Raw genomic sequence first — 20,603 nt, 5'->3', positions numbered from 1 at the left:
ATTGTAATCCGCACCTCCAAACTACTCAAGTTTGCAGATGACACCACTCTGGTCGGTCTCATCACCGACGGCAATGAGTCCATGTACCGTGGAGAGATCGACCGGCTATCCACTGGGTACAGACGTCAGTTAAATTTGGTTGAGTTGTCAACTAACGTGAATTCAACGCGAAATCAACAAAAAATGTTACCTCGTCAATGGATTAGGTTAAAAGTTGGGTGAAAAAAAGACAACATTTTCTTACGTTGATGACTTTTTTTGTAATCCAATCAGTTTTCCACATTGATTTATTTATTTATTTATGACATGGAAACAACTGATTCAACCAGTTTTTGCCCAGTGGGTAGTGGCCTGGTGCAGTCACAATAACCTAAAACACAGATAAAAGCGTGGAGATGGTAGTTGACTTCAGAAAACGCCCCTCACCATCTCTCCCCATCGAGATTGATGGCTCAAGTGTTAGCACAGCTGAATCATTCAAATTCCTGGGGACCATCATCTCCCACAGTCTCAAGTGGGAGGACAACATCACATCACCAACCAGCCAGTTTCTTCCCCCGGGCTGTGGCCCTCACCAACCAGCCATCTGGCCCATAGAGACTATGCACTCTATGCTACAGTTTATTAGGTATACCACCCCATTCACGAAAATGGTTCGCTCCTACAGACATTTGAGCCACATGGCAGTGGCTTGCTATATAAAGCAGGCAGACGGGCATCGAGGCATTCAGTTACTGCTCAATTGAACGTTAGAATGCAAGCTAACAGGCGGACCAAACAGGCAAATAACGGCACAGTACAACAGTGGTGTGCAGAACGGCATCTCGGAGCGCACAACTCGTCAGTCATTGTCATGGATGGTCTATTGCAGCAGACCACCACACCAGATTCCACTCCTATCAGCTAAAAACAAGAAGTGGCTCCAGTGAGCATATGATCAACAACACTGGACAGTTGAGGAGTGAAAAACATTTGGTCCGACACCTGGTCTGACGAATCTCGGTTCCTGTTGCGTCATGCTGATTGCAGAGTCAGGATTTGGCGTAAGCAGCATGAGTCCATGGCCCCATCCTGCCTGGTGTCAACGGTACAGGTTGGTGGAGGTGGTGTAATGGTGTGGAGAATGTTTTCCTGGCACACGTTAGGTCCCTTGATACCAAGCAACGTTTCCATGCCCCGAAGAATTGACTGTTCTGGAGGCAAAGGGGTACTAGATGGATGTACCTAATAAACTGGCCACTGAGTGTATATTCTTACTGATACTGTAAATGTGTACATCCACTGTATACCCACTGTATATCAACCGTAAACCCAAGAATAGAACCTTGATTAAAACTGCAGCACTGAGCTGTCACAGGTCATCATCACATCTGTTAATTAACTGTGTAAGCTGTGGGTGTAAAGTATCTCTGGACTTAAGCAGGCCCTGGGTTAGAGGAGGGTTTGGCTGGGAGGCCGTCACTGTAAATAAGAACTTGTTCTAAACTGACTTGCCTAGTTAAATAAAGGTTAATTAATGACACATCACAAAACCAGTGATGAAACTCATTGAACTGTCGCTCTCTAATCTTGTAAAGTCAGTAAGGGAGTAGAGCACCTCAACCAAGGTGCAGCCATAAATCACAAGAGAGCTCATCTAAGAGCTCTCAATTAAAAGCTGATGAACCAAAATATGTAATAAAATTATCCGCTTTTAATTATAAGAGAGAGTCACACCTATTTTTCTTGGCACACTTGTAAAGTATGCACATTCACTGGAGTGAGAAGGCGTCTCTAAACAGAAGTAGAAGTTCAGGCCCAGTAAACCAGTATTTATCTCATTTTCTGGAACAAATTGATATATCTGAAACAAACTATATCTGGAAGTTTGGATTGGCCAACTGCTAAAAGCCATTTGGCTAAAATGAAGAATCTCATGTCCTCTACGTCCAGCCTAGAGATAAGGAAAATGTTGGGTCTCAAAAGGACCATAATCAACTAGTTTGGTTTGCCGAAGAAATAAATACTTTTTATTTTACTACTCTTGCAATGAGTGTACATGTCAGGTTGACAGAGCTAAAAATGGTTACTTTTGGGCCCTTAGTTCCTCAAACCCAGACTGTGAGAGAGATACATCTAATTAGGCTACAGGCCAAAGGGTGGGTCACACTACAGACCTAGACACGGTTTCAAAAACCACTTCTTTAATCCAGTAGACTTTCAAATCTGGCAGCAAAGTGCAAAATACAGGATGACTGTCTTAGAGGCAGGAATTTCCAAAGACAGATGCCATAAAATCAATACAGTAAACAGAAGTCTGGCCAAAAATGAACTTATGGTATAGAATGGTTTTATTCCCTTGATTAAGAATTCCATTGTGGGAAATTCCTGACAACACCGCAGTAGAATGTCTAAGACAAACATACTGTAGATAATGTATGTGCCATTCAATAAAGTGAAATGGAGCTTGATTCTACAGCCTTTTCTATCATAATTATGTTACATAATACATTATACGGTAATAGATTATACAGTATTATATTGTAATCCACGGAGGTTGTCCTAACGTGCATATACACACTGCAGAGATTTTATTAGGATAATGAAATTAACTAATAGAATGACATTTCAGACCCATGGACATGCTTACTAAGTACTGCCTATCCCTGCTATAACTGTGGGATTTTCATATCGGACTAAATATCAATTATACAGACTCCATCTCTCATTTTCCCAATGAAAAATGTATATTGTGGTTTATTTATGTATGATAGCTAGTGTCCTGTAGAAGTGATGTTCTAACTCTAGTTTCTCCTTGAGACATGCGGACCTTGTACTGGACAGTCTTCTCCTCAGTGAGCACCAGTTTGCTGCATGGAAACCTTCCGTTGACCTAACCTTAATGACAAAACCACCTCATGTTCATCTTTCCTGGCCACACTGTGTCTTGCCTATTTGCTCATATACTAATGGGTTGGACACAGTCAAGCTTTTACTGCAATTTGGCTGAGGAATTTGTTTCAAATACACCTGCCAACACTATTGTTTGTCAACAGTCTCAAATAACTTTGTGGTGATTGTGAGAAAGCAAACCATTTTCTAGTGGAGACAGAGACCGCCACACATACTGTAGTGTAGACTATAAAGTATAAAGACTTCTGTATACTGAAGTGATTCCCAAGGCAATGTCTTGTGCCTGAAATGTATTGGCTAACGCCACCACCTGTCATTGCCTGTGATGAAGCCTATACCAAAGCCTACAGGCAGATGGCATGATTTTCTCTCACGTCGTGACAGTGGCACAAGGCACCACCCAGACCACCTTGGAGAGAGAGGGAGGCATTTATTTGCAAGTCAGTGAGAGAGTGTTCAAACAGAGTAATGATGAAGGGAGGAACCTCAACCTACACATGCTTTAGTTTGACATACAGTATCTATGCTATAACACCTATTATACGACTGACCAGAACTGTAATACATTGATCATTTTACAGGACATTTGTAAGGATAACAATATGACATTTGGTTAGGTTGTTAGAATGGGTTTAACTCCTGAAGTATGACTGGTAACTACTAGGTATTACTTTACAGTGGCAACATTGGGAAACGTTTTTTTTATTTTTTATTCTCTTTAAAGTCCCAGTGCAGTCAAAAACATGATTACCGGTGTTTTATATATATTTTCACACTATGAAGTTGGATTAATACTTTGAAATTGTGAAAAGGATGCTAATGCCCTTTTAGTGTAAGAGCTGTTGGAAAAGACTGCCTGAAATATCAGCCTGTATTGCTGAGATGGAGTTTTGGCCTGCTTGGTGACATCTCCAGGCGGTAAATTACTTAATAGACCAATAAGAATGAGAGATCCAAACCTCTCTGCCAATAACAGCAAGTTTTCAGTTTTCCTCTCCCCACACAGACCACTACCAGACAGTCCTAGCAAAATTCTTGCTTAACAAATTGCTCTTTGCTAAGAAGCTATTTTTGACCAATTTAATCTTAAACAATCTCAGTAAGGTTCTTAATTGTTACACAGAAATTATTTGATATTGAGATCAAATAAAGGCTACATTGGACCTTTAAACTCTGCCATGGGCATGCAATAGGAGACTGAGATAATGGAATAAACATTACCATTACTTTACAGGCCCTCCATCATTGATCGTAGCAGCTGAACCTTCCATGAAGATGTAAGAGGGGAGATGGTCATTCATCTCCACTTAAAGAGTTAATTTGTCATGGCTGCCAGTGCCTCGCCTCTCTCTCAACCCATGATGTTTGAACAAACAGTGCTCCCTGGTCCATACCCAGCAGCCACACATATAGGCCTACAATCTGCACTATAAACAGCGATCTAGGGGTGCTTTCAAGACGTGCACCACTAACATGTTCTACACAGCAGCTCTTACTATACCGCCATAGACTACCTAGGTCACCTTACAGTATATTGCCAATGTAAAAAATACAACATATTCCTGCCAATGAACATCCTCTATCGTATTTTTACCTTTCTTGGAGGTCCAAAATTCAGATTGGCATACTTCAATGCCTTAGTTGGCAAATACGTGTGGCTGAACAGCCAAAGATGTTGCACAACGATATTAGTCTCTGGAGATGCAGGGAGAGGAACAAAGAAGCAGACAGAGTTCTCTTAGGCTCCTCTGCAACTTGTCCCCTATGTCCATTTACTGTTCGGTCCCCAGTGCAGTGCAGTGTGGGCTATTTCATTTGGATAATTAAATAGCCAAATTCATATAAGCCACAATTCTCCAAGAAATTAATCCATATTGTGACATGATCCTTTATTAAAGGACACTTGGGCTTTCTTTCTCTCTCCCTCTTTTTCTTGACCTGCTGTTCTATCAGGAGTTAGGACCTACAATCATAGGCTACTTACTAGATGCGTGCACACACACACACACACACACACACACACACACACACACACACACACACACACACACACACACACACACACACACACACACCTTAGATGATGGAGAAGATCAGATCATGATCCTATTCTTTATGTCAAGGGAGGCTTTATTCTTAAAATGAAATACCATATGTCTCGTTGTATGGGGCCACCGTGATATCTTGCAGGGTGTCGCTCCATCCATCCTCTTCTGCTTGAGTTATTGAGACGGACCCGGGTGGACCTCCGCTTTGACAATTCACAGTCTCACCTGACCTTTGATCGTCGCCGGCCTCCATGCAGCAGTTATCCGAATTCGAGTCACCCGAAGTGCTGTAAAAGGGATTGTCGCTGCTGTCATCTCCCGATTCCCCAAAAACATCATCTGAGATCTGCAAGCTCTCGTAGCGTGAGCGAGCCGCCTCCAGGACAGACAGCGCCTTCCTCCCACATTCCGCCATCTCTCGTCGATGCTTTTTGTTGCTTACAACACGGCACAATATTCGGCATGCAACTATCCACGACTGGGAAAAACTCGTACCACACACACCTACCTACGTCCACTCCCACTGTACGTTTTTAGAATTACGCTAGGCCTACTGCAGACTTGTGATGTGATAACTTCTATTCTCCCCTTTCTTCAAAGCATGTGCCGGAGAGGAGCTGTCCTCATCAAGGGTATTTAAATACCCCTAGGCGCTATGCACAGAGACCGAAATTATCAATATTGATCACACCTCTGCGCATCCGGGTTGGGCCAGCTATTTCGTTGGTGGCTCGTAAAATGGGCTCGTACTGTGTAGAGATTTCAATGAATACGCGGCATCATGATCAGCTGACCTGGGTTGCTCTCATGTGCTGGCCAATAGCGTTGATAATAGCGTTGTATATCTCACTGTAATGTAAAATCTTATGGTATTAAAGCAGAATTGTCTTCTGATGCGGTTAGAAAATGCATATACCCCATCAATTGCTTATGATACGAATATAAAACACATGTATGACTAATGCGTTCGTTTATTAATTTATTATTAATGCATTCCTTTATTCAGACAATGTACTTACAGGAACTCTTTCAAAACAGTTTTGAAAACGTTTAATGAATTTATGTGGAAAGGAAAGCAACAGCAGGACAGGATTTTTGTTTTTAAGAACACCATATTTTTTTTTAAACCAAGCAGCGCTCCCCTTGGTGCCCTGTGGGGGTGCAGTAGACTGGTTCGCGGAAGTCATCTTGCTTTTTGGTGTGGTACCCTGTCATGTTTGCGGAAGTATAATTTGTCTTCTCCCCTCTGTCATTCTTCAGAAAGTATTTAGCAACATTCGTTACTTTATATTATAACTACATGTCCAGCCTTTTCTGATTTCAAGGATAGTACAAAAGAAAGATGAATCTGCCAAAGGGGCCGGATTCTCTGTGTTTCGACAAGGATGTGTTTATGAAGGTAAGAATTTGACTTTTGAAACTAGCTAGCTGGCTAGCAATGCCATAGGTTAGCTAGCAGTGATCAGCCAAACTGGCTTCATCACTTGTTATGAAACGCGTTTGTCTCGTAGTATTTATCTACCTAAACCCTATAAGAAATGGCAAGTTAGTTTCTGCTGTACATCATTTGCATAATCTTAGCTAGCTAGGTAACTAACTAACTACATGATCACTCATGACATGTTTTCATCATCTGTTGCATTCAGGATGACTTCGACGTGGATCAGTTTGTTGCAGATTGCAGAAAGCATGTCCAACTGGAGGAGATGCGCGAGGACCTTGAGATGTATTACAAACAGCTCAAAACAGCCATGGTTGAGCTCATCAATAAAGACTATGCTGACTTTGTCAACCTCTCCACCAATCTGGTGAGTTTCTATGGCTGACACGTTCAAGATGCTGCAGTGTCCCCCACCCATAAGCTGCATTATGGAATGTTTACAACCATGCATTTTCAACCAAATAACAAGATAGCAATCATATTTTACGATGATGTCACTCAAAAGAAACTAGAAGCAACTGAGAGCAACAGCAGGAATCTGCTCAATATAGATGTAGCAATCTAAATAGATGTGATGTGGGATAATGATGATGTTTGTTCTTCCTAACAGTTGTTCCAGCTAGGATCAGGACTTTTACATGTCAAATAGGCCTAATAGCTACAGTAGCTAGATAATAATGGATATCATCTATTTAGGTTGGAATGGACAAAGCCCTGAACCAGCTATCAGTACCACTGGGTCAGTTGCGTGAAGAGGTGCTGGTATGTGCTCTGTTTCACTCTATTTTTTCATATTATGATCAATTGGATTTACCTTCATTTCTGTTGACTTGGTCACATGTTGTCCTTTTTCTGTTGACTTGGTCACTTGTTGTCCTTTTTCTGTTGACTTGGTCACTTGTTGTCCTTTTTCTGTTGACTTGGTCACACACATTGTCCTATTTCTGTTGACTTGGTCACATGTTGTCCTATTTCTGTTGACTTGGTCACATGTTGTCCTATTTCTGTTGACTTGGTCACACGCGCTGTCCTATTTCTGTTGACTTGGTCACACGCGCTGTCCTATTTCTGTTGACTTGGTCACACGCGCTGTCCTATTTCTGTTGACTTGGTCACACACACGCGCTGTCCTATTTCTGTTGACTTGGTCACACACACGCGCTGTCCTATTTCTGTTGACTTGGTCACACACACGCGCTGTCCTATTTCTGTTGACTTGGTCACACACACGCGTTGTCCTATTTCTGTTGACTTGGTCACACGCGCTGTCCTATTTCTGTTGACTTGGTCACACGCGCTGTCCTATTTCTGTTGACTTGGTCACACGCGCTGTCCTATTTCTGTTGACTTGGTCACACGCGCTGTCCTATTTCTGTTGACATGGTCACACTCGCTGTCCTATTTCTGTTGACTTGGCCACACGCGCTGTCCTATTTCTGTTGACTTGGCCACACGCGCTGTTTTATTTCTGTTGACTTGGTCCCCACCGCTGTCTTATTTCTGTTGACTTGGTCACACGCGCTGTCCTATTTCTGTTGACCTGGTCACACGCGCTGTCTATTTCTGTTGACTTGGTCACACGCGCTGTCCTATTTCTGTTGACTTGGCCATACGCGCTGTCTTATTTCTGTTGACTTGGTCACACGCGCTGTCCTATTTCTGTTGACTTGGTCACACGTGCTGTCCTATTTCTGTTGACTTGGTCACACGCGCTGTCCTATTTCTGTTGACTTGGCCATACGTGCGGTCTTATTTCTGTTGACTTGGTCACACGCGCTGTCTTATTTCTGTTGACTTGGTCACACGCGCTGTCCTATTTCTGTTGACCTGGTCACACGCGCTGTCTTATTTCTGTTGACTTGGTCACACGCGCTGTCTTATTTCTGTTGACTTGGTCACACGCGCTGTCTTATTTCTGTTGACTTGGTCACACGTGTTGTCCTATTTCTGTTGACTTGGTCACACACGCTGTCCTATTTCTGTTGACTTGGCCACACATGTTATCCTATTTTTGTGTGTTGTGTTGGTCTCCTTTTTACTTCTCAGAACTTGAGAACATCTGTAAGTGAGGTGGTCCAAGCCGTTGACAACCAGCTATCCAAGCAAGATGACTTGCAAAACAAAAAGGTTTGTTAACCTTATGTCTACCATTTCAAACAATCGTTTTTCTATAACATACAGTACATTTGTATGTGTGTAGCTGGATGCTTACACCTTTGCAATTCATTTAGACAAAAGATGATGATTCAAAGAAAAGTTAGACGAGTTTCTTTAAACTGTCATGTGTCTCTTTTCTTCGTTTAAACCAGATCAATGTCATGAAACTCATACAAGTTGTTCGATCAGTAGAGAAGATTGAAAAAATCCTACATTCTCAGAACTCAAAAGACTGGACATCTCTTGAGATGAGCAGGTCTGTTTAAAAAGAGATTGCATCAGCTTTTTTGCTGATTTTACATTGGCTATTTACCATATGGATGTATCTGTTAATGATGAATACAGTCTATTTACCATACGGATGTACAGTTGGAGTCGGAAGTTTACATACACTTATGGTTGCTGTATTGGTTGTAATATTGTTATATTGGTTGTTACAGTTGAAGTCGTAAATTTGCATACACTTAGTTTGGAGTCATTAAAACTTGTTTTTCAACCACTCCACAAATTTGTTGTTAACAAACTATAGTTTTGGCAAGTCGGTTAGAACATCTACTTTGTGCATGACGCAAGTAATTTTTCCAACGATTGTTTACAGACAGATTATTTCACTTATAATTTACTGTATCACAATTCCAGTGTGTCAGAAGTTTGCATACACTAAGTTGACTGTGCCTTTAAACAGCTTGGAAAATTCCAGAAAATTATGTCATGGCTTTAGAAGCTTCTGGTAGGCTAATTGACATAATTTGAGTCATTTGGAGGTGTACCTGTGGATGTATTTCAATGCCTACCTTCAAACTCAGTGTCTCTTTGCTTGACATCATGGGAAAATCAAAACAAATCAGCCAAGACCTCAGAAAGAAAATTGTGGACCTCCACAAGTCTGGTTCATCCTTGGGAGTAATTTCCAAATGCCTGAAGGTACCATGTTCATCTATGCAAACAATAATACGCAAGTATGAACACCATGGGACCACGCAGCCGTCATACCATTCAGGAAGGAGACTTGTTCAGTCTCCTAGAGAAGAACGTACCATGGTGCGAAAAGTGCAAATCAATCCCAGACCAACAGCAATGGACCTTGTGAAGATGCTGGGGGAAACGGGTACAAAAGTATCTATATCCACAGTAAAACGAGTCCTATATTGACATAGCCTGAAAGGCTGCTCAGCAAGAAGCCACTGCTCCAAACCTTCAAAAAAGCCAGGCAACTGAACATGAGGACAAAGATCGTACTTTTTGGGGAAATGTCCTCTGGTCTGATGAAACAAAAATAGAACTGTTTGGCCATAACCATTGTTATGTTTGGAGGAAAAGGGGGGAAGCTTGCAAGCCAAAGAACACCCTCCCAACCCTGAAGCACGGGGGTGGCAGCATCATGTTGTGGGGGTGCTTTGCTGCAGGAGGGACTGGTGCACTTCACAAAATAGATGGCATCATGAGGCAGGAACATTATGTGGATATATTGAAGCAACATCTCAAGACATCAGTCAGGAAGTTAAAGCTTGGTCACAAATGGGTCTTCCAAGTGGACAATGACCCCAAGCATACTTCCAAAGTTGTGCCAAAATGGCTTAAGGACAACAAAGTCAAGGTATTGGAGTGGCCATCACAAAGCCCTGACCTCAATCCTATAGAAAATATTTGGTCAGAACTGAAAAAGCGTGTGCGAGCAAGGAAGCCTATAAACCTGACTCAGTTACACCAGCTCTGTAAGGAGGAATGGTCCAAAATTCACCCTACTTATTGTGGGAAGCTTGTGGAAGGCTACCTTAAACGTTTGACCCAAGTTAAACAATTTTAAAGGTTATGCTACCAAATACACTCAATTAGTATGTAAACTTCTGACCCACTGGGAATGTGAAAGAAATAAAAGCTGAAATAAATCATTCTCTCCTATTATTCTGACATTTCACATTCTTAAAATATAGTGGTGATCCTAACTGACCTAAGACAGGAAATGTTGACTAGGATTAAATGTCAGGAATTGTGAAAAACTGAGTTTAAATGTATTTGGCAGAGGTGTATGTAAACTTCCGACTTCAACTGTATCTCAGTTAATGATGAAGTTTGCCGTTTCTTTTGCTTTGTAGTCCTCTCTTAGCTGGCCAGATTCTGGAGCGGATTGCCACAGAGTTCAACCAGCTGCAGTTCCATGCTGTCCAAAGCAAGGGCATGCCCCTGCTGGACAAAGTCAGGCCTGTACGTTCTGTCACATCATTCAATATTGACGGCTCCATTGGATTTGTGGAGTTAATTTTCAGTACACAAACTAGACTAAGGTTAATGGTTGAAAATGGCCATACTTGTCCATTATAAACATCCCTTTACTGACACTGTGTCTGTCCATGCCTGTCCATTGTAAACATCCCTTTACTGACACTGTGTCTGTCCATGCCTGTCCATTGTAAACATCCCTTTACTGACACTGTGCCTGTCCATTGTAAACATCCCTTTACTGACACTGTGTCTGTGAATGACTTTTATTGTAGCGTATTTCTGGCATCACGTCCATGCTGCAGCAGTCTTTGGAGGGGCTCCTCATACAGGGCCTCCAGACCTCCAACGTGGACATTGTGCGTCACTGCCTACGCACCTACGCCACCATCGACAAGACCAGGGACGCAGAGGCACTGGTGGGACAAGTCCTGGTCAAGCCCTACATGGACATGGTGAGGTTGTGTTTCATCGGAACTATCAAGATCAGAAGAGCATTTAGTGCTGGTGTCCCGTACCCAGATTGAACCTACTCCTGGACTTAAAAACTTAATTTTATTTGCTTTTAAATCCGGAAATAGGCTTTATCTTGTTTCTGATAATCCGGCTCTTAGTGCCCAGCTCACCAATATCTTTGTGAAACGATGCAGAAATTGACAGTTCAATAACATTATGTACTGTGTTCTGCTTCAGAGATGAATTCCATGTTTCCCTCGCTATAGAAACAGTACTTCAGTTACTATTTTGTTATCAACAGGTCATTGTTGAACAGTTTGTCAAGTCCACCCCCAATGGCCTTCAAATAATGTACACCAAGCTCCTACAGTTTGTGCCACATCACTGTAGACTGCTGCGCGAGGTGACTGGAATGGTCATTTCAAGGTAAGCACCATAGCTGTCCACAGTCAAAGTTTTAAAGGCTTCTCTCCCTTCAGATATAAGAAAGTACATGGTAGAATGGTAGTTACACATTGAAAACACAGAAAGTACATGGTAGAATGGTAGTTACACGTTGAAAACCCAGAAAGTACATGGTAGAATGGTAGTTACACGTTGAAAACCCAGAAAGTACACGGTAGAATGGTTGTTACACGTTCAAACCTAGAAAGTACACGGTAGAATGGTAGTTACACTTTCAAAACCTAGAAAGTACACGGTAGAATGGTTGTTACGTGTTCATAACCTAGAAAGTTCACGGTAGAATGGTAGTTATGCATTCATAACCTAGAAAGTTCACGGTAGAATGGTAGTTATGCATTCATAACCTAGAAAGTATGTGGTAAAATGGTAGTTACACGTTCAAAACCTAGAATGGTAGTTACGCATTTAAAACCTAGAAAGTACACGGTAGAATGGTAGTTACGCGTTCATAACCCAGAAAGTATGTGGTAAAATGGTAGAATGGTAGTTACGCATTTAAAACCTAGAAAGTACACGGTAGAATGGTAGTTACGCGTTCATAACCCAGAAAGTATGTGGTAAAATGGTAGAATGGTAGTTACGCATTTAAAACCTAGAAAGTACACGGTAGAATGGTAGTTACGCGTTCATAACCCAGAAAGTATGTGGTAAAATGGTAGAATGGTAGTTACGCATTTAAAACCTAGAAAGTACACGGTAGAATGGTAGTTACGCGTTCATAACCCAGAAAGTATGTGGTAAAATTCATAACCTAGAAAGTTCAAGGTAGAATGGTCGTTACGTGTTCATAACCTAGAAAGTTCACGTTAGAATGGTAGTTACACGTTCATAACCCAGAAGGTAGAATGGTAGTTACACGTTCATAACCCAGAAGGTAGAATAGTAGTTATGCGTTCATAACCTTGAAGTACGTGGTAAAATAGTAGTTATGCGTTCATAACCTTGAAGTACGTGGTAAAATAGTAGTTATGCGTTCATAACCTTGAAGTACGTGGTAAAATAGTAGTTATGCGTTCATAACCCAGAAAGTATGTGGTAAAATAGTAGTTACGCGTTCATAACCCAGAAAGTATATGGTAGAATGGTGGTTAACCATTCATTATCTCTGAATTTCTTGTTTGTTCTTTCTCATGTCTTTGCTTTCGGCTGACTGTCCAGTGAGAAGGCAGACATAGTGCCGGGATACGACTTCTTGGTGAACTCAGTGTGGCCGGAAATCATCAAAGGTATCGAGGAGAGAATCGCATCTCTCTTCAACGCGGGCAACCCTGACACCTTTTATGATGTATGTACTCTAACTACCCAATCATGTTCCTCTGGCATCAAAACTGTCAAATCAACATCAACAAAAATCCAACAGAGCTTGGAAATACAATAGTAGGGGAAACGCTGACCCTGAGAAGTCCTACTCTGTACAAGTAGGAGAGGGAGACTACATTCTCATTCGGTTCATGTTTGTATCTATTTTGCAGAGGTACACTATCAGCATTGACTTTGTGAGAAAGTTTGAGAGACAGTGTGGCTCCCAAACCAGTGTGAGGAGACTGAGAGCTCACACCTCCTATCAGAGCTTCCACAACAAGTGGAACCTACCTATCTACTTCCAGCTCAGGTGAATAGCTGTGTGCTCCTGCATTGCTTGCTGTTTGAGGTTTTTGGCTGGGGTTCTGTACAGCACTTTGTGACATCAGCTGATGTAAGAAGGGCATTATAAATACGATTGATTGATTGCTCCATGACCTTTGACCTCTGTGCTTCCTGTACTGACCCAGTTATGTGCATGTATTACAGTAGTGTCCACTCAACAACTCAATCTGCCACAGTGCTGTCAGAACTGATATGCTCTGGTAACCTCCCTGGCAGGGGGTGTTTCCCTTTTATTTCATTCATTTCATGTTATTTTTAAAACTTGCATGAATTTATGTATTCTGAAATCTATTAACAAGAATATCTACAACAAAAATGCTTTGGATTTTGCTCCCTTTATAATTGTCACCTACCCTACTGATGTCCAGTCATCCATTTTACTTCCTCTATATTGTGCTGTCCACATTATATGTTGTTACAGATAAGAAGATATTTACAGGCTATGCATCATAATATGTTGTCAGATTTGAGAGGTACCTTAGCATTGTGTCCAACACAAGTCTGGCTTTTTGCGTAAGGCCTGATGAATACTCCCTCTAAGGGAATATTGATTTTCTCTAGAGTCAACGTGAAGGTTGTTGGACACACTGCCTTGCACTGTTTGTCACCCCCTGCACATTTTACAATGGAATGTACATCATGCTGCACATACTCAACACTGTGTAAAAAAACCAACAACATGTTTTTGATCAATTCCAACTGTTTTGCTTATAGAACAGCATGCTAGCTTATATGTGTTCAACAGCCAGGCATTGACCTATTGTTCCCCATCTCTGTCACAGGTACAAGGAAATTGCTGCATGTTTAGAGAATGCTATTGCTGATGGGTTAGAGGCAGCACCAGGTTAGTAGCTATATCCAACTGTAATAACACGACAGACCCCGGTTCGATTCCAGGCTGTATCACAACCGGCCGTGATTGTGAGTCCAATAGGGCGGTGCACAATTGGCCCAGCGTCATCCAGGTTAGGGTTTGGCCGGGGTAGGCACTAGCATCATTGTAAATAAGAATTTGTTCTTAACTGACTTGCCTAGTTAAATAACAGTTGTAAAAAAAAATGTTTACATATACAAATGGATAAGTTATTTTATTAGTCATTACCACACTCTCCCCCTCCCAACACACTCATCCCCCTCCCAACACACTCTCCCCTCGTCCATACACTTTCTCTTCCTCCCTACACACTCTCTCTTCCTCCCTACACACTCTCTCTTCCTCCCTACACACTCTCTCTTCCTCAGCGGGCAGCTCCTATCACCTGCTGGTGTCCCAAGTGCTGTGGAACAGCTTGGTCAGGTGCTGGGCGGAGAAGGTGTACCTGCCCCCGCTGGTTCACCGCTTCTGGAAGCTCACCCTGCAGCTGATCTCACGCTACTCCAAGTTCCTCACTGAGGTACAGCCTCCAACATGGCAGTACAACCTTTCCACTACAATATTAATGCTAGTGTCTATAGATTCAGTGATACCTCTATTAATCTAGTGATCAACGTAGCCTGCAGTGTCAGTATTCCAGTATTTTAAATGAGTACTATAAAAGGAAATGCTGGTTAAGTTGTCATGATTGGTGTTTCTGGACCCTGTCTCCTAGATGCTGACTAAATCTCCCTCCACGGACGTCAGTAAAGACCCTGTGAGGCTCCTCCCCAGCTCCGCCTCCTCCACGTCCAGTCGCACCTCTCAGGATGATGGGGGCAGCGAGAGCGGCAGCCCAGCAACCCTCTCCACCAAACAGCTGGTCTTTATAGCCTCTGATGTGAACCAACTACAAGACCAGGTAGTGATATGGACTAATCACAAGACCAGTTAGTGATATGGGCCAATCACAACAAGCCAATGCAGTTTTGTATTGTATTTACCTTCCAAGAAGCCAAACGGAGTTGGCACAAATCTTAATAATGTTGTTTTTAACTATTGCTTTTAGGGTTAGGCAACATTAGACATGCTATTGCATGAACCTTATTTGTTCATATTTTTCTCGACTATTAAAAGTTTGCCTTTCTCACAGATTACGGAACTTTCTGAGATGATTAAGCAGAGACTGGAGATCATTGGGTACAACAACTTTGTAATTGTTGCAGGTATGTCATCGTCATGCTTGAAAGATGAAAAGCACACATTGATACGTTGTTCCAGACAAGTGTTTAATCATGGAATAAGTACCATCAGCTCTTACTGCATGTTAGTTGATATATTGCCTTTTTGACAAGTGTCCCTCCCTGCCTTGTGTTCTCTCTCCAGAGGCCCTAGAAGACTCCAAAGCCTCCCTGTCTGGCTGCATTCCCACCCTAAACAGCAAGATGACTCAGCATTTAACCGAGAGGTGCTTCCGCTTCCTGAAGAGTGCTTCTGAAGTCCCCCGACTGTACCGCAGGACCAACAAGGTGAGACGGCCCGCCCCTCAGGCCCATCCTCTCAGAACAATGGAGCAGTGCTCCCATTAGGCTTTAACGTTGCTGAGATGATTAGAGGACATCTGCTGTACAGTACCAAAATACTGAAGAGTGCACCACACTCCACACTCCACACTCACAGGCTTGATTGAAAACGTGACTGTTCTTCATCCCTTGTATAGGAAGTTCCCTCCAGAGCCTCTGCCTACATGGACAACGCCCTGCGGCCGCTGCACCAGCTCCTGAGCGACTCAAAAGACACGGTGAAGCCCTCCATCGCCCAGGACTGGCTACGGATCACACTCAATGACTGCACTCACAGGTAGGGGGACTCTGCTGTCTGTTAGACTTCCTGTGTAGGCAACTAGAGCAGTGTTACTCATCTCCAATCCTCCAGTATCCCCAATAGCACACGCTTTTGTTTTTAACCTCAGACAAGTAGAATCAGGTATGCTTGTACTGTTGGGGATACTGGAGGACCGGAGTTGGGAAACACATAACTACAGTATACTGGCGACTGCTGAATGTGAAAGGGAGATCTTGTAAGGCGAATTCTGGTCCACATATAAAGATTCTACACTGAATGCATGCCTTAGTTTTTAGTCCTTGTATTGTTTTGTCCAAAGAATGGCACCACACAAGGACACCAACTAACATTGAATTGAATTCCGTGGCAGTCAAACGCACTAACTTAAGTAGCTTTTTGTTCTGCTCCACCAAGCACAGAAGTCTGTAATTTTCCATCTTGACTTTGGGCAGATATTTTGAAACCATATCAGATGTTTTGAGTTCTGTGAAAAAAATGGAGGAGAGTTTAAAGAGACTGAAGCAAGCAAGGAAAACAGTGACCACCAACACGACAGGAACCACGGGAGGCCCCACAGACGACAGCAAGATCCGCCTGCAGCTGGCCTTGGATGTGGAGTACCTGGGAGAACAGGTAGGGATCACCCTGTTAGAGAACACCAACCGTATCTTGTAATTGTCCTTTGACTATGTTTTAGAAAGACATTCTGTTTAACTCAAACAGTGGGAAGGAAGGCATGTCAGGAAAATCCCCAGAATGATTGTTGTGATGGTAAGCTTCTAATACCATATTGATGTTTGTTTCCCATGATAGATTCAGAAGATGGGTCTGCAGCCTGCCGACATCACCATGTTCTCAACACTAAATGACTTGGTCCAAGGAGCACAGGACGGGACTCCATCAGAGCAGGCTGGACCATAATCCTGCACAAATGTACCTGTATGCTTGTAGTTAGGAGGAAGAAAGCCCAGTGAAGGACTGGGTCATATTTATGTTGAACATTGATCATATGGGACATGACATTGAAAATCAGGGGAATTTCTAAATGTCATTGTACAATAGCAATTAAATATTTCCTACTGGCTCCCTGGCTGTTCATAGCAGCAAATGTCTACTTTAATGGGGCCTAAAGGAGTTAACCCTAACCCCTTTAAATATATTGTATGTGGTGAACAGAGTTGGGGAATGATGAGATATATATATATAAGTTTAGCTGTTATGAGGGGTGACCTAATAAAGTATCTCTACGTTCAGCTGTTATGAGGGGTGACCTAATAAAGTATCTCTACGTTCAGCTGTTATGAGGGGTGACCTAATAAAGTATCTCTACGTTCAGCTGTTATGAGGGGTGACCTAATAAAGTATCTCTACGTTCAGCTGTTATGAGGGGTGACCTAATAAAGTATCTCTACGTTCAGCTGTTATGAGGGGTGACCTAATAAAGTATCTCTCTAAGTTCAGTGACACTCAGTTCATTTGCTAGACAGGGATCAACCATAATTATTTTCCGTCTGGTTTTGGGAAAAGGTTGTTCATTATTATGTTATCAAAACCTTTAAGTCTCAGGAGAAATATAGTCACAAGCTATTCATTTTTTTTCTAGAGAAGTTGTCCCAAAAAAAGGAGATCCACAATATTCAGAAACTAATATTTTTGCAACCACAAAACAAAAATTCTTAGGATAATAGAAATATATAAATTCAGACCTTTCAATAATCATTTGTCCAGCTTTATCATAGCGTACAGTACACTGCTGTAACCTACAATGTACACTACCGTTCAAAAGTTTGGGGTCACTTAGAAATTTGTTTTTGAAAGAAAAGCAAATTTTGTCAATTAAAATTACATCAAATTGATCAGAAATACAGTGTAGACATTGTTAATGTTGTAAATGACTATTGTAGCTGGAAACGGCAGATTTTTTTTTATGGAATATCTACATTGGCGTACAGAGGCCCATTATCAGCAACCATCACTCCTGTGTTCCAAAGGCACGTTGTGTTAGCTAATCCAAGTTTACCATTTTAAAAGGTTAATTGATCATTAGAAAACCCTTTTGCAATTATGTTAGCACAGCTGAAAACTATTGTCCTGATTTAAAGAAGCAATAAAACTGGGCTTCTTTAGACTAGTTGAGTATCTGGAGCATCAGCATTTGTGGGTTTGATTACAGAATCAAAACGGCTAGAAACAAAGCACTTTCTTCTGAAACTTGTCAGTCTATTTTTTTTTTTTATATATATATATACTTTGTTTTTATTGTAGGAACACAAAGAAAGTACAAATAAAGTAAAATTAAAGATTTGGCAGTTACAGTGCACTTCATACTTTCATCATCATATTAGTTACATTAGCATCTTTGAATTAGAACTTTTCCAAGTATGAAACCCATTTCTCCCAGTATTCCTGACCTCTCTCCTGTTGAGTTCTTAAAGCAAAGGTCATACGCTCCATGTGGTGTATTTCTTCTACAATGTCTATCCATTGTGTGACTGTGGGAGGGTCTTTTTGTAGCCATTTCCTAGTGATAGCCTTTTTACTGGCTGCCAGTAGGACCTTCAAGAGGTACTTTTCTCTATTGTGTAAGTTATCAGGTATTTCACCCAAGTACAAAGAAATGAATGTTTGTTCTATGTCAAATCCCATTATTTTTCCAATGTTAGATCATATTTCTACCCAGTAAGTTTCGATTGCGGGGCAAGTCCAAAAGATATGAGAGTGGTCCGCCCTCAATAGACCGCATTCTCTCCAACAAGGGTGTGGTGAGCCAGTCTGTTTTGATTTCAGTTTAGGTGTTATGAAGAGACGTATAACATTCTTCCAACAGAATTCTCTCCATGATCTTGAGTTGGTGGAGCTTTGTTGAGTCTCTAATATGTTCAACCATGTTTCATCAGTTATTTCAATGTTAAGTTCATCCTCCCATTTCTTTTTAATATAGTTTGTAGAATGTATCTTTGAGGATTGAATACCCAAGTAGAGATTTGAAATAGTTTTTTTTGTTATTCCCCAAGTTGTATGCGTTAGTGAATACTTGGATTAATTTTGGAGGTGCTCGAGGGTCAGTCACTTTTATCTCCCTTAAGAAATAGTCGGACTTGTAGGTATCTGTAAAAATCTTGTTTATCCAAGCCATGTTTTTTTACTTAGGTCCTGGAAGTTATCTAGGTTCCCATTTCTTATAATTGTACTGAATGATGTGATGCCTTTCTGCGTCCATTGTTTAAATCTGCTGTCCTGAGTTGCAGGGATGAAGCTGGGGTCGTATGCGGGCCAACTCAGCAGTTTGATATCTCTGTCTAAATTATTTTGCTTAACTACCCTAAACCATGTCTTCAGAGAGAAATTAATCCACTGATTTTGTCTATTATATATTTATTTTACCATGTCCTTATGTCAGTCTATTCTTGTTCTCAGAAATGAAGGCTATTCCATGTGAGAAATTGCCAAGAAACTGAAGATCTCGTACAATGCTATGTACTACTCCCTTCACAGAACAGCGCAAACTGGCTCTAACCAGAATAGAAAGAGGAGTGGGAGGCCCCGGTGCACAACTGAGCAAGAGGACAAGTACATTAGAGTGTCTAGTCTGAGAAACAGACGCCTCACAAGACCTCAACTGGCAACCCGCAAAACACCAGTCTCAACGTCAACAGTGAAGAGGCGACTCCGGGATGCTGGCCTTCTAGGCAGAGTTCCTCTGTCTAGTGTCTGTGTTCTTTTGCCCATCTTCATCTTTTATTTTTATTGGCCAGTCTGAGATATGGCTTTTCTTTGCAACTCTGCCTAGAAGGCCAGCATTCACTGTTGACGTTGAGACTGGTGTTTTGCGGGTACTATTTCATGAAGCTAAAAAAAACATTAAAACATTCCCCACACCATTACACCACCTCCACCAGTCTTACCGTTGACAACAGGCAAGATGGGGCCATGGACTCATGCTGCTTACGCCAAATCCTGACTTTGCCATCAGCATGACGCAACAGGAACCAGGTTATGTTTTTCCACTCCTCAGTTGTTCAGTGTCAAATGATTGGCATCTTACCATTCAAACAATGAATCCTGATCTAGGATAACTAGGATCTAGGATAACTTTTCAAAACATGAAATTATTTGGCTTGCCCACTGGAGCCGCTGATAGGAGTGGAACCCGGTGTGGTCGTCTGCTGCAATAGACCATCCGTGACAAGGATCAAAGAGTTGTGCGCTCCGAAGATGCCGTTCTGCACACCACTGTTGTACTGCTGTTATTTGCCTGTTTGTGGCCCGCCTGTTAGCTTGCACAATTCTTGCCATTCTCCTTCGACCTCTCATCGACGAGCTGTTTTCGCCCACAAGACTGCCAATGACTGGATGTTTTTTTGTTTGTCGCACCATTCTCAGGAAACGCTAGACAATGCCATACGTGAAAAGCCCAGGAGGCCAGACGTTTCTGAGATACTGGGACCGGCGCGCCTGGAAACTTGTTTTGCCAATTCTAACGTTCAGTCAAACAGTAACTGATTGCCTCGATACCTGTCTGTGTGCTTTTTTAGCAAGCCACGGCCACCTGACTCACTGTCTGTCGGAGCTAACCATT

General features: G+C 42.0%; 2 protein-coding genes across 3 annotated transcripts in view; one reads left to right on the top strand and one right to left on the bottom strand.

The window, feature by feature from the left end:
- LOC129863440 (piggyBac transposable element-derived protein 5-like) overlaps positions 1 to 5,751 on the bottom strand; it is a 53,149-nt gene extending 47,398 nt beyond the window's left edge. Inside the window, exon 1 of one of the 2 annotated variants that reach the window (XM_055935438.1) lies at positions 5,043 to 5,751. In XM_055935438.1, coding sequence (XP_055791413.1) covers positions 5,043 to 5,355 — 313 coding nt within the window. In that variant the 5' untranslated portion in view covers positions 5,356 to 5,751. The remainder of the gene's footprint in view (positions 1 to 5,042) is intronic. The other variant, XM_055935430.1, reaches the window with a different exon arrangement.
- A 323-nt stretch (positions 5,752 to 6,074) lies between these two features.
- LOC129863431 (conserved oligomeric Golgi complex subunit 2-like) lies at positions 6,075 to 17,484 on the top strand. Its single transcript, XM_055935418.1, has 18 exons — positions 6,075 to 6,339; positions 6,587 to 6,748; positions 7,078 to 7,143; positions 8,428 to 8,508; positions 8,691 to 8,794; positions 10,635 to 10,743; positions 11,034 to 11,213; positions 11,516 to 11,640; positions 12,838 to 12,964; positions 13,152 to 13,291; positions 14,109 to 14,170; positions 14,569 to 14,720; positions 14,916 to 15,101; positions 15,333 to 15,405; positions 15,566 to 15,708; positions 15,900 to 16,039; positions 16,477 to 16,657; positions 16,838 to 17,484. The coding sequence occupies exons 1-18, from the start codon at positions 6,283 to 6,285 to the stop codon at positions 16,943 to 16,945; spliced, it is 2,196 nt and encodes a 731-aa protein (XP_055791393.1). The 5' UTR covers positions 6,075 to 6,282; the 3' UTR covers positions 16,946 to 17,484.
- The last annotated feature ends 3,119 nt before the right edge of the window (positions 17,485 to 20,603 follow it).

The sequence above is a fragment of the Salvelinus fontinalis genome, chromosome 1 (assembly GCF_029448725.1).
Source record: "Salvelinus fontinalis isolate EN_2023a chromosome 1, ASM2944872v1, whole genome shotgun sequence".
Classification (NCBI taxonomy): domain Eukaryota; kingdom Metazoa; phylum Chordata; class Actinopteri; order Salmoniformes; family Salmonidae; genus Salvelinus; species Salvelinus fontinalis.
Note: the sequence above shows the minus strand (reverse complement) of the source record. Positions and strands in the feature narration are given on the sequence as shown.

Coding starts and splice junctions, on each gene's coding strand:
- LOC129863431 (XM_055935418.1), top strand. CDS start 6,283: ATGAATCTGCCAAAGGGGCCGGATTCTCTGTGTTTCGACAAGGATGTG. Junction 11,214..11,515: donor TCAAGCCCTACATGGACATG/GTGAGGTTGTGT, acceptor TGTTATCAACAG/GTCATTGTTGAACAGTTTGT. Junction 15,406..15,565: donor CAACTTTGTAATTGTTGCAG/GTATGTCATCGT, acceptor TTCTCTCTCCAG/AGGCCCTAGAAGACTCCAAA.